This window comes from Pectinophora gossypiella, chromosome 22, assembly GCF_024362695.1.
Source record: "Pectinophora gossypiella chromosome 22, ilPecGoss1.1, whole genome shotgun sequence".
Classification (NCBI taxonomy): Eukaryota; Metazoa; Arthropoda; class Insecta; order Lepidoptera; family Gelechiidae; genus Pectinophora; species Pectinophora gossypiella.
The window spans coordinates 9,005,854-9,021,067 of NC_065425.1; the positions used below are offsets into that span (position 1 = coordinate 9,005,854).

General features: G+C 35.2%; 1 protein-coding gene across 4 annotated transcripts in view; it reads right to left on the reverse strand.

Annotated features, from left to right (window-relative positions):
- LOC126377024 (mushroom body large-type Kenyon cell-specific protein 1) overlaps positions 1-15,214 on the reverse strand; it is a 263,548-nt gene that overhangs the window by 18,051 nt on the left and 230,283 nt on the right. For all 4 annotated transcript variants that reach the window (XM_050024634.1, XM_050024633.1, XM_050024636.1 and 1 more), the window contains 2 exons: positions 7,644-7,763; positions 7,239-7,348 (listed from right to left, as the gene is read on the reverse strand). In XM_050024634.1, coding sequence (XP_049880591.1) covers positions 7,239-7,348; positions 7,644-7,763 — 230 coding nt within the window. The remainder of the gene's footprint in view (positions 1-7,238; positions 7,349-7,643; positions 7,764-15,214) is intronic.

The window sequence follows — 15,214 nt, forward strand, 5'->3', positions numbered from 1 at the left end:
GTTTATATTTATTAGATTTCTACTTTCCCACTTCCGTATAATGTATAAATTTTCTATAGTCTTAGATATTAAATAAACTCTCCCATATAAATGTTTGGTACAATCTACCGGCGCACTATGGATCGAAAAATGGCTTTCATAGACTTAGGGATTTAAAATTTTAGTGGCGGTTTTTTTGCTGGATATAGCTTCTATTACCTATTACTATATAGGAAAATGATACCCGAGTTGATTCTGTGCAAAAGCGGATGAATTAAATTTTTTTTACGAAAAATTTGTACGGATCTACTATGAAAAATCCGATTATCTCGAAAACGCAAAAAAAAAACCGTAATATCCTGACAGATGGTTATCGTACTAATTATTTATGATTTTTTGACATAACTCATACAACTGTTTGAGATGCCGTCTTTTTAAAAAAATCGTCAAAATAAACAATATTTATTTTTTGATTAGAAACGGTTTCTTTCAAGTATCACAGGTATTGAACAACATTATAAGACATAATGGCATCACGCCTGTATTCCTGATGGAGTATCTTCTATGTACAATTTAGTTAATAATCGAACAAATTCACTCATTCATTTTAAAATTAACATAGAAGATAGAATAAATAATAAAATTATAATAAAATGACAGGTATAACTTAAAATAAAATTACATGGAATATGTAGGTGAAGGAAGTATGTACGATAAATAAGTTTATGACCTATGAAAAATGAACTACCTATAGCTTTAAAAGTGACATACTAGACACAGGTTACCGGCCTATCGCCTATATTGATAACTATCTAGTCCATAATGATGGAAACATATCCCTTACGACCGCTATTTAGAACCATTATAGTAGCAATTGAACGTTGTCGTGTATTATAAAAAAAACATTGACGTCATATTTTCATTAATTTTGGTAAATTACTCAGTTTTAAAATAGTTTTCGTTGAATTCGTGACACGAATATGTAATTTAGGTTACTCGTGTCGACTTTAATTTCACCTGTATTGATTATTCGCCTTTTAATTATGGTGTTTTATAACACAATTGGCTCTACCATTATAGACGGCGATATGGCTCACCACTTAAACATAGAGCCTGGCGTGAAGTGTGTGTATAAAATAAACACTTCTGCCTACCCCTTCGGGGATATAGACGTGATGCTGTTTTCTGAAACTATTTTTTTTTTCAGTAAAAAACTTAGTCTAATTACATAATTCGGTAGTTTCCTATGAAATCAAAGATAAATCATAAAATTATGATTACTAAATAAAGACAGATCTAAAGGGAACAAAAAACGATTTATTTTTTCTATTGAACTTATTTATGAATTTAAATAAAGGAAATGTAATAATAAGTGCGACATTTTGTCACGTATTTCTATGACGTCAAAGGTTGCCTTTTCATACAAATTCCTATAGTCATTTCGTGTTTTGACGTTTAGTAAAAAGTTACTGATTATACTAGATAATAAAGAAAAATAATTATGAATGACATAACAATAGTTGACAAATACTTAAAGCTAATTCCAGTAAATATTCTTAAACTACGAAAGCAGTATATAAAGTGAAGGTTGGTGGTAGGGCTGGCATCAACTGAGGAAGACCTAGAAGGACGTCCATTGACCAAATTGGAGATGTTCTTAGAAAACGTTCAGTCCGATCTACTCTGGACCGGCGTGCGTGTATGAAACGATTGTTGAATGTGGAGGAAGCAAGAGAAGTGTGTCAGGATCAAAGCAAATGGAAATCCATAGCCTCTCCTTACCCCGGTTAACAATTAAATAATTGCTATGTTTTTTATAATAAACCTCAAAGAACCTAAAACTCCCCAATCACCTGAACCAAAACTATCAAGACCTCTATTCACCACACAAAGCTACAAGTTTGAGACACAATCTAAACAGCGTTGCTCCAAATGCAGATTGCATCGAATAATTTCAATGCCGTCCTCAAGAAGTATACACACTGCCACAATAACCGCTGCGTCTTTTGTGTGTCATGTCACCGGTGAACGTTCTATTGAGATGCTTTTCGTCCAAGCACAGTCTGTTAGGCTATGCCGAGGCGCGGTACTGACGCGTTATGAAAACGGCTTTATCACAATACTGTATTCTACTTCTTGAAAACTGTAAAACAAAATTCAAAACTGTATTCTTCATATTTTAATTCTTGTTTTTACCGACCTCACCAACCTTGGGGTCAGGGTTACTATTGAGCCGCCATAGGCTGCTATCATGGCTCATGTAACGACGCATTTTTCATCTAGTTTATCCAAGTTTATTTTTTAATGTCCGTTTTGTAATAACACTGTTTATGTTTAATAAACATATTAAACAACGAAACAACACTTGTTCACAACAGTCAACAGTCACTATATCACACGAGCCACGTTTCAAACCGTAACAATATCGTGGCATCCACATAACGCCAGTCACCTGTTCGTTTCGATGTTTCTCTATTCATTATTATTGAGAACGTTAAAATGGCGTCGGATGGAAATTCTGAAGACATTGTGAAATAGTTTCAATGCATTGGAACCGTCTAGGTAACCTATTTAGTGACTGACGAGCTGAATGGATGTGACTAAGACAAAAGTTGACCTTTTGTTGTGTTTACAGGTTGTTAAGGGAAATAGGCTACACATAAATTGACTTAACTGTGATTTGAACAAAAGTTTGAGATTAAGACTTGAGACTTGAGTTTGAGATGATACTTTTTGCATAATTTATCAAAGTAAGTACCTACAAAAACCTAAATCTTCGTACCTAAAAAGTGTTAATAAATTAATAATTGGTAATATTTGTAAGTATAGGAAAATTACTTAGAAAATTTGGATGCCTTCCAAGTTGCAGTTATTCCTTTCAAAACAGGGGCAAAAAATATAAAAACGTATTTTTAATAAAGTCTTCAATTAAAAAAATATATTACAGATAAATAAAAAGAAACAGTTCTCATAAAAACGTTCACAAGTGTGTTATAACATCACTGTCATCCGAATTAGTGACCCAAATGCGAGCCAAACAATGGTGGCCGTCTAACGACATTTAAATAACAAATCGGGCCGAGTATGCAACCTTGCGGCGCTGCACCTGACTTGAACGCAACAAGGCTGAGTTTTAAACATTTCTACTGCTCCATTACAACTTTGTTACTTCAATTCTTGTCTAGATTGGTATTTGGTTTATATACTTTATTTCAAACGCAGCTGGCGTGTTATTTATAGTGGTTTACGTTACCGAAAGCCCACGAAAATTTTTATAACATATTTTTGTTGTTTTTGATTACGGGATTGGGCATTTTTAATATTAACTTACTTAAAATAAATGTGGTTGAAACAATACGAAGCGCCCTTTAATTTAGATTGCTTTGCCTTATCATATTTGATATTTCACTAAAATTAGCCTGATCCTGCCGCTTAATTATTAATCACATTGAAATATGAATCACAAGAACTGAATCCTGTATGAGGTACTTAAAATTGGAAAACTCATTAACCTGCTAGGTATTAATAAGGAATAAGTATTCTCGATTAGCAGCCACAAAACTGCATACAAAATCTGTCTCGGAAGTAGGTACCTATCCTGACATTATTCGAGTCGACTGTTGATGCAACGCACGTGGTCCCCATGCAAGGTATCTTTAACGACCATCCCACATCCGATCGCATGGAAACGTGTAATGTGTTGTATTTCATATCGAGCTCGTGAATACTATATCGTGCATTCGACATTTTGACTTTTGACGACTGTTTTTTGATACCTATCGGAAGTTATGAAACATGAAGTGTATATTGAAATAGATGAGGCATTTGTATCAAAAAAAGTTACAAGAATTTTAATACAGGTATAAACTGCTTTGTAATATAATATTTTAAGACAATAAAATATATTACTATTCATTATACAGGCCTTTTTTATTTTTTTAATTCTAGATCCTTAGTACATAGGTAATCAAATATGAATAGTCATATTTGATTGATAATAAGGATATACTTATGTTTACCAAACCGAAAATTTTCAAGAAAAGCTAAGGCAGCATAGTTTAAGTTTTAATTTGCATCTGAACACGATACATCGACTAGACTCTCTAGACCCGTTACCAGAACTGGTTCGAACGCAGTCAAAACCGCAATACGTCTATAGCAAGATTCTCTCAAGGATAAATCTTTATTTATAGCAACCTACATATGCTTAACTATATCGTGTCGTGCAGACTAAATCGAGTGCTATAGTAACTGTGTCAACACTAGGATATATTGTATTCTTAGCTATTTTTGTTCTTAAACTGCACTTGCATGTGTTTAGACTACTATACGTACTATTTCTGGATTGTTCATTTAAGTCGACATAGCCGAGTTAGCGACCGCTCGTCTGCTGATAATCATACCGGGCTTGTAATAGTGATCGGCTATAAAATATTAGACATTTTATATTGTAACTTCTCATCGTCAATTGTCATCAATTTCTTGTTATGATTTCAGTAGATTGTCAATTGAAAAGCTGAGTTATCTTCGAATGCATATTTTTTCCAAAATAACACAAGAACACTCGCGCGTAAGCGAATCGGAGGAAGAGAGATAGAATACGAGACATTGACATTGCCATGACAATTGACGTTTAGACAACTAGTTACAATACAATACTAAACAGTAGACATTATCAGGTAGACCATTTCAAACTTGATCAATCCAATTAATGGGATGTACTGGCCTAATAGCTACTTTATATTTTAAACTGCCCATAATCTGTTAAAGGGGTTGACCTAACCTCAAGTCGTTAGAAGAAAACTTACGGCCATTCTTGGTAGGTAACGGTGTTCGAAGATTAGTAATATGAATGGATTGGTGAACTACACAGTGAGACGGTTACGGCCATAGTTTTTAAAAATATCCTTCTTGTTAATCAGTACATCCCTCTCCTGACGAGGAGGGGATGACGATCCCCTATTTTATAAAACCTTTAAGTTTATAGTAACTCATTTGTTTAGCACTTCAAATCATGTTTCTCTAAAACCACACTTCAATAAAACATTATCTACGTTATTGAGAAGATAAAGCTGTGAATATAAACTTGTGCAACAAACTATCAACGGTTTTACCTTGAATCTTATATCGTAATGTCGATAAACAAGCGAACAACAAAATTATGTAATAAATCTTACGCACTTACTTAAACGCTAGTTCGGTTGCGATAAACCGATAATACCTAATGCACTATTGCCATTTAAAATTGAATGAAAAGTTGGTAAACTTTGTAATACACTTCTTTAAAAAATATATATATATCCAATAATCGATATAAGGATTATGTCATCTCTAGTCTAACATGATGATGATCACCCATCACGGTATTCCAAGTCCTAATAAAGAATGAATGATCTACATCATTATCCATATTAAGACTTCCTATCAAAAGTGGCTGCAAGTTCTCTACTAATCTGAGAGTATATTTATTATGTGTAAATAATTTAATGGTTATGTTCACTTAGACCCCGATTCCTGCAGACACCTCCTAATTTTATTTTAAGTTACACCCGTTATTTTCTTATCCACCAAAAAGGAAAGCGATGGATGATTGACAACTGTTAAATTTAAAATGCATCTCACATTTCACCCGTTTGACGTGGGCTGTCAATTGAATTCTGTAGGATTATTGGCCACTATAAAATTTTGGGAGGGTTTAATTAAATTTCTGCCTAAAATTGACGTGTGTTCCATAAATTTTATGCCTGGCGATTACCCGTCCCTTGCCTTTTTGGCGGATAAGAAAATGACAGGTGTAACCTAAAATATCGAAGGATTTGGCGGGAAGAAGAGAGGAATGGCGATTACCCCACCGACAAGAGCGCAGCTCTTAAATAAAGAGAGAACCTAAAATAAACTTAGATGGTGTATACTGGAATCAGCACCTTAAATCGTGCAACCTTGATCATAGATAGTATGATATTTGCCCTAATACGCATCAATGCCGTTAGAACGGGCTTCAATGGTTATCTATAGTATTGTATTTTCATACAATATGGCGGTTCCCATCATTACAATATTGATTGTAAATTAGTTAATAGAATAACGTTCATTGTAGATTTATAAAATAAAGATAAGGAAGGATTGTTCTTTTAAGTACAATTAGTTTCCGTCTGTGAAATGAGGACATCGAATATAATTTACTACTCTGTACTACTGAATTTATTTCTTGCTACTTCTTTACTGGGTGTACAGTTGCTTGGTAAGAGCATTTAGCGCTCTCAATTTTTCCGGCTATTTAGTGCATTGTATCGTAGATTGTATCCAAGGCAAATCTACGATTATTGGCAAAACAGTTTTTAAAACTATTAATTATCTATTTGGATAATAAACTGTAAACCTGTCACGGTGTGCCATCATAACGTCCATTGTAAAATTAACATTAGAAGTTTATGTCAATATTCTAACTAATAACTTGTGGTTTGACCTCACTATGTATTGTGATCATGGCCGTTATGTTCGTATGCAAAAAGGAAATCATCTGCATCGTAAAAGTCAATTAAAGGATTTTTACCTTCATGTAGTATGTAAGTTGTTTCTGTTACACTATTTACCCCGAAGCCATGCATCCTCAATTTCCAAAGGCCTCAACTATTAAATTACTATTTGTTTACGAACTGCCTCGGGCTTCATGTGGTACTTCCATTGCGGTCAAGGTTTTTTTATAGCTCACTTACCACAGTTTCTGTACCAAATTGATACTTCTGAACATGGTCATGCTATGTAATAATGCTATGATTTATATTAATTGAATGAAGGTAATTATTTCATTTCACGTGGGACTAAGGGATGAAAAGAAAATAGCTACTACCAGCCTTGCCATCGGCTTGCCACAGAATTCTACTTAGAGTTTTGTCTTCTTTTGAATTATTTCTAACAGGTTATCTATAGCAATATCTTCTATCGTGTGGGTTGTAAGGTGGATTACTAACCTCATCAACTCTGGTGTCAGGATTATTATTGAGCCCCCTAACGCCCCTAATATGGCTCTTGTAACGACTACATACTTACATCTGGAGACAACGGCTTAACTTGCTTTCCCATGAATCATTTTACTAACGGGCAATCGGGTGATCAGCCTGTAATTGCTAACCAAAAGTGGGGACGACAAAGTGTTTGTGATATGTCTCCACCGGGATTTGAACCCAGGACTTCCGGATCGTGAGCCCAACGCTCAACCACTGGACCACACAAGCCTTTATAACACTATAGCAACTTACCTTTCAGGCTGCCTCGCTGCCACCAGCCGCTGCATCAGCCAAGCCTGCGTGAGCGCCGGTGGCACCAGCCCGGAGCCCAGCGCCGCTATCGTCGCCAACATCTGCTGAAACTGTCAACAAACATGTTCAAATAAATTGACATGCAACAAAAAAAAAACACATGAAAAAAGAACATTTTTGGCACCTTTAGATCTATCTATCTTTATTTAGTAATCAGATTTTAATTATTTATCTTTGACATAACTATCCAATTGTATGGCATCGCGCTGTGCAAACTTCGTTAGCGCGTTTCAGGACTAATATGCGCCATCTGTTGACTGTGGGCGGAACTAGCTGGTCTAGTAGTTCTGTCCAATAAAGTGTATTTGTATTATATTGTATTGTATACAAGTTTGAAGTGCTCACCTGCGCGATGGCCTGCGGGCTCTGCTGCTGTAGCTGCAACAGGTGCTGCAGCAGCGGCGGGCCTCCGCCCGGACTCTTGCCGCCCGACACCGAGCTGCTGTCCGACTCCGACGCTGGACTCTGTTGACGAACAATATTGTTGTTACATAACATACATACATAATTCGTAACGACTACTAAGTGGAATTTTCCGTCGCAAAAGCATGGAACTGAAAATAATTAAAAAAAAAACACAAATATTTTCATTAATTTTCCGGAAATCCCACTTGATATCAACTCAGAATCATGGTCTGAACCATCCCGCTCAGTATTCGTTACGATGTCACTAACACCCATACTTTTTATGGCTACCTCTAAGTACTTGTACGGGGTGTAAGTGACATCGTAACAAATACTGAGGGGAATGATTCAACTCATTATTCTGAGTTAATATCAAGTGGAATTTTCTATCATAAGAGTATACAATTGAAAATAATTTAAAAAAACTAAAAATTTATCATGAATTTTGCGACGGAAATTTCCACTTGATATTAATTCAGAATCATGAGCTGATTTATCCCCCTCAGTGTTTAGTACGGTGTTACTAACACTCTGTATAATTGTCAGCTTATGTTAGTGAATGAAACAAACGCGGCTTTTCCTCACAACACTTTTCAAGGAACCCAATGACACCATGAAAACGCGGAAGACGAATGAAAAATAAAGTTGGATGACGAAATAATTGGTTTTTCGTTTATTTTTCCTCATTGCTCAATGATCGTAATTAATCTGAAGAGTGGAAAATTAGTTACTTCGAGTTGACAGGAAAATTGGTTCAGATCAAAATTGACCTTCGAGCCACAATAAGCGGCATAATTATATTAAACACTTTGCGTAAACAGAAATTATGATGAAAAACTATGAGCCATTCGTTTTTATTCATTCCTGTATTAATTGCTGGTTTAAGAATAATGGAAAATGTTTCATTGCTAGATTTATTGGTACTTAGATGAATTACCGACAAGAGCGCAGCTCTTAAATAAATAGAGAGAGAGAAGAATTAAGTCAATGCATGGCAATAGGTAAAACAAATCATTAAAAATATATACAAATTGATATACAGAATTTGTGCCCGATTAATGGAAATAAATAGGCTCGCCACCTATTAATTAACAGGGATTTTAAACATAGCCGGCGAGGAGTGGATGTACGGTCACGAGCATTAATATGTATACACTTTGGTTCCATGTCACATTAACTTTTTTGATAAATTGAACTGTAATTCTCACTAAATGTCAAATATGTTAGTGCGACAGAGTTCCAAAGTGGGTAGGTATTATATTGCTCATGACTGTATATACTTCACACCTCTGACTACCCGTTCGGGGATCAGGCGTGATGCTAATGTAACAAAATACATTTTTCTTTAAAAATTATGCAATAAAGACAACAGCAGAGTCGTATTAAAGGTATCTTAATTTATTTACCCGACTGCCAAAGGCGGAGGGTTAGGTTTTTCGACAGTATGTATGTATGTATGTTTCTTTGAGGCTTCCTGTAGTATAACTGCTTGATGGGTTTTGATGAGTGATGTATGAGGCATCGTTAGATTCGTCTTGTTCAATAGTCATACCTCCAGTACATACGTAAATTCACACCCGTAATCCTTAATAAAGTAGGCAGAGATTATACATTCAACTTTATCAAGAAGATAACTAGCGCCGACTTTTGCTATGAACTTCTTCTATAGTGATAGATGAACAGCCCATTTCATTGCTCATAATAATAATATGTAACTCCATCATGTTATAATAGAATAACGCATTGAATTTATCAATTTGAACCTGACGTACTGACTGTGACAATAATGCAATACAATCTACAGTATTTACGAACAAAATAAAAACTAGGTACCTAATTAAAAACCATATAAGTACTTACAACCGAAACCCTGTGTTTTCCGTACAGTAATCGTACACACACAAGGCCAAATTAATAACTTTCTATCTGTATTGTACATCAGAAATCAAAACTCTACACAGTAGTTTTGACCACTGCATAATTACCTACACTACGGTGTAATTTGCCGCCATTTCTCCGCCATTTTGACTTTATATTCGTTTTAATTTGATGTGTTTCAGTCAGCTAGGTAACGCTGCGTCAGTAGATGGCGTTACTTCTGCAGTTTTCGTATTTTTTTCCATTTATTCGTTTAGTGTTGAGTTCTGACCCAGTGAAATGTTAGGTGGCGAAATCTTACATACATTATCTTTAAGTTAAGCTACAATTTTGAAGTATTTACTGAAGATATCATATTGAAACATTGCATCAAAAGTTGGTGTCATTTCAATTTGTGTACAAACACGAAGCTGTCACACACACATGCGAACTAGGTTAGCTATTAAAAGAGATGCATAATTTGAAGTCTACTTCTAACTTCTAAATGGCGCATTTGGTAAAGCAGTAGCCGCCATTCTTAAGGTTCACGGTTCAAACCCAACTGCATGTTTTAATTGTTTTTACTTTTTGTATTTTTTTTACAATTGAATTTGGCGAACCCGTCTATTTGTTACGGAATTTTCAAAAAGTATCACTTTTACCAATAATATTATAATTAAGTATACAATAATTTACTTTGCACAAAAGTACCTTCCGTAATTTCCGTATTTTTTATTTTGTAAAATTCTAACAGGCATTAATCGCATCAGTGAACATGTGGCTAACTAAAAAACTACTGAACGGATTTTCATACGGTTTTCACCAATGAGTAGAGTGATTCATGGGCGTGCTTTGAGGGTTTATAATTTATACAAGTATTTTTTTTGTATAAAATGGTTCAAAAATGATGATGAATGTCAAACATAATTATCGTTACAAATATAGCCGACTTGGAGCTTTCGGCGAAAACGCTGCCTGAGCCCATTGAGATATAACAAAACAACGTATGGTTGAATTGTTCCTTTTTTGTAGGTATACCGAAAAGTCCACAATATGTCATAATAATTATATTGTGTATAAAGAATTGTGTATATGTATTGTATAATTTTACAAATAACGATCACAGTACAGTAATAATAAGGTAGATTTTTCCTAAATTGCGTAGGTTCAAACTTTGTCGCATCGCGTTTGAAAGATGTAATAGCGCTTCAGGACGTCCCGCAAGCACGGCGCTGATGTCGCAGTATCCGCATATAATTATTATGACTTGTCATTTAGTTCCAATAAAATCCGCGGGACTTCATACGTATGTCAGTGACAGCTGGTGATAGCATGCGGGACAACTAGCACCTAATCGAATTCTATGTTGTTTTCGCGCCCAGTCCAGACGACTCACAGCGCATTTCTGGACATATATTTACGCGTGGTGTTTATTGTTAGGTTAGTTAGTTCAGGTTAGGACGTCTTTTTATAACGAGGACGTTAAAAAAAGACGAGGCTGGGACGTATTGAAGTAGTATTTCCATATATACGCGGCCTGAAATGGGCTGTTTCGGGGACCTGAACGGGTTGCTGTCGAACTTATTATCACGTTTTCTTGATTAAAATTCATAAATAAGTCAAATAGAAAAAAGAAAAAAGATTTTATTTAGTTTTAGATCTGTCATGATGTCTGTGATGTTTGTTTATTATACATAAGAATTTCAAAATTTATCTTATTTTTTTTCCCAAAGGGCAAGGCAAAGGGAACTATGAACATACAGCCATGTCTTGTGTTTTTTTTCTTGATGATGATTAATGAAATGATGAAACCTAAGCCCCCACCCTCGGAGCAGACTCCTACTCCGAACCCCAAACGAAGTAAGCGGCTTGTTGGCGCAAAGCGAAAATAGATAGGTACACTTTGTTTATTGAATATTCCGATTTAATAATACTATCGGGAATGTTTTCCGACTAATGTGATCATTAACCACAAAACACCACTTCGTATTGATTATTTAGATTATTCAATGAAGAAAGCAACCTTCCCGTTCCCGGTCCCACCAAAAAGTCCGCGGCAAAGAGAATATAAATAAATCTGTATGTTGGATGGAAAAACAATTAATTATAAATGACTACTATTTAGGCCGGCAAATGCAACAACTTTCTTTTTGATTTGGTTTTCCCCGAAGGGTAAGGCAAAGGGAACTATGCCCATACAGCCATTTCATTTTATGTATTGATTTTTTACTATAATATATGTCCTCTTTTAAAACACGGTATTTACCCATTATTTAAAAATGTTTAAATAAGATACGTTATTACAAAAATATTTTTCCAATATTCCTTTTCTCAGATTGTAGTATTTTTAGTTTTTTATTTATATTTATTCTCTTCATACAAAATCTCTTTATAAATTGTCACTGACATTCTATTACACTTGTCAAGTAGTCAAAGCCTTTAGAAAAAAAAAACTATCACGCACACAAACTAACATTGACACCTCTACACGCTCAGCAAATACACTGTAATCTGCACCACTACAAATGTAGAATTGATCAAAATTGAGGGTCTGAAATATGGTACTTCTCGTATTCGGACCCTAAATTTTTGTTAGTTTGCGAAAATAATACACCAAAATATTACTATTTATCGGTTTTATAACAATATTCCTCTATCCGTTTTCCTGTAGCACTGCATCAACTTTTGTATGGAAAACGAATCACCTTAAATTCGACGTTTCGAGTTGCCTGTATTTTCTTTTTAATGTCAGTGATTGATTACCTACATTGAATTGAATTTAGAACCAATTAAAATACGAGTAGGAAGGAATATTTTAAAGATCTAGTACTTATTTGTAGCATTCTGATGAATTAAAGTGGGCAAGGCCACAAGGCCACTTGCAGGCACTTTTGAAACGATTTTTTAAGATGGATATGATGAACCGAAAATTCATGTTAGAAAAGACACAATCTATCTCAGTTTTGACGATATAGAAAGATAAAGCAGCTGGCCGCATTGGACGTTATAAGACATAGGACCCGCATAAGGCCAATAACTTTTAAAAGAAATAAATCTTCTATCGTGTGGGTTGTGAGGTGGAATACCAACCTCATCAACCCTGGTGTCAGGGTTATGATTGACCCGCCAAATGCCCCTGACAAGACTCATGAAACAAATACTTAAATAGAAATTAACGTTATGAAACAATCTCAAAATGTCTAGTAGCGAAAACAAAACAGCTCGCGTTGCCTTGACGTTTCGCTAATCGCAGCCACCTTGAATACTAAATAACAGATTGTTTAGAGCAAAACACGTGACATTACATCGTACGTAGATGTTAAGGTGATTCGTTTTCCATACAAAAGTTGATGCAGTGCTACAGGAAAACGGATAGAGGAATATTGTTATAAAACCGATAAATAGTAATATTTTGGTGTATTATTTTCGCAAACTAACAAAATTTTAGGGTCCGAATACGAGAAGTACCAAAAAAAAGTTGTTGCATTTGCCGGCCTAAATAGTAGTCATTTTTAATTAATTTTTTTTCCATCCAACATACAGATTTATTTATATTCTCTTTGCCGCGGACTTTTTGGTGGAAACGGGAACGGGAAGGTTGATTTCTTCGTTGAATAATCTAAATAATCAATACGAAGTGGTGTTTTGTGGTTAATGATCACATTAAGTTAGTCGGAAAACATTCCCGATAGTATTATTAAATCGGAATATTCAATAAACAAAGTGTACCTCTATCTATTTTCGCTTTGCGCCAACAAGCCGCTTACTTCGTTTGGGGTTCGGAGTAGGAGTCTGCTCCGAGGGTGGGGGCTTAGGTTTCATCATTTCATTAATCATCATCAAGAAAAAAAACACAAGACATGGCTGTATAGGCATAGTTCTCTTTGCCTTGCCCTTTGGGAAAAAAATGAGATAAATTTTGAAATTCTTATGTATAATAAACAAACATCACAGACATCATGACAGATCCAAAACTAACGAAAATCTTTTTTCTTTTTTCTATTTGACTTATTTATGAATTTTAATCAAGAAAACGTGATAATAAGTTCGACAGCAACCAGTTCAGGTCCCTGAAACAGCCCATTTCAGGCCGCGTATATATGGAAATACTTACTACTTCAATACGTCCCAGCCTCGGTTTTTTTTTAACGTCCTCGTTAAAAAAAGACGTCCTAACCTGAACTAACTAACCTAACAACCACCACCACCACGCGTAAATATAAGTCCAGAAATGCGCTGCAAGTCGTCTGGACTGGGCGCGAAAACAACATAAAATTCGATTAGCTGCTAAGTGTCCCGCATGCTATCACCAGCTGTCACTGACATACGTATGAAGTCCTGCGGATTTTATTGGAACTAAATGACAAGTCATAATAATTATATGCGGATACTGCGACATCAGCGCCGTGCTTGCGGGACGTCCTGAAGCGCTATTACATCTTTCAAACGCGATGCGTCAAAGTTTGAACCGACGCAATTTAGGAAAAATCTACCTTATTATTACTGTACTGTGATCGTTATTTGTAAAATCATACAATACATATACACAATTCTTTATACACAATATAATTATTATGACATATTGTGGACTTTTCGGTAGACCTACAAAAAACGAACAATTCAACCATACGTTGTTTTGTTATATCTCAATGGGCTCAGGCAGTGTTTTCGCCGAAAGCTCCAAGTCTGCTATATTTGTAACGATAATTATGTTTCACATTCATCATCATTTTTTGAACCATTTTATAAAAAAAAAATACTTGTATAAATTATATACCCTAAAGCACGCCCATGAATCACTCTACTCATTGGTGAAAACCGTATGAAAATCCGTTCAGTAGTTTTTTAGTTAGCCGCATGTTCACTGATGCGATTAATGCCTGTTAGAATTTTACAAAATAAAAAATACGGAAATTACGGAAGGTACTTTAGTGCAAAGTACATTATTGTATAATTATAATATTATTGGTAAAAGTGATACTTTTTGAAAATTCCGTAACAAATAGACGGGTTCGCCAAATTCAATTGTAAAAAAAATACAAAAAGTAAAAACAATTAAAACATGCACTTGGGTTTGAACCGTGAAACTTAAGAATGGCGGCGACTGCTTTACCAAATGCGCCATTTAGAAGTTAGAAGTAGACTTCAAATTATGCATCTCTTTTAATAGCTAACCTAGTTCGCATGTGTGTGTGACAGCTTCGTGTTTGTACACAAATTGAAATGACACCAACTTTTGATGCAATGTTTCAATATGATATCTGCAGTAAATACTTTAAAATTGTAGCTTAAGTTAAAGATAATGTATGTAAGATTTCGCCACCTAACATTTCACTGGGTCAGAACTCAACACTAAACGAATAAATGGAAAAAAATACGAAAACTGCAGAAGTAACGCCATCTGCTGACGCAGCGTTACCTAGCTGACTGAAACGTATCACCTTAAGAGACTCGTGCGCAATGAAAAAGTTTGTCATTGCAAGGTTTTGTCATTGTCATTGCACCCCACTTTGTGATCCCTAGTTTGGTTAGGACATTACAAGCTGATCACCTGATTGTCCAAAAAGTAAGGTGATCCGTGCTTCCGAAGGCACGATAAGCCGTTGGTCCCGGTCACTACCTACTTACTGATATAAGTTAGTAGTCGTTACATG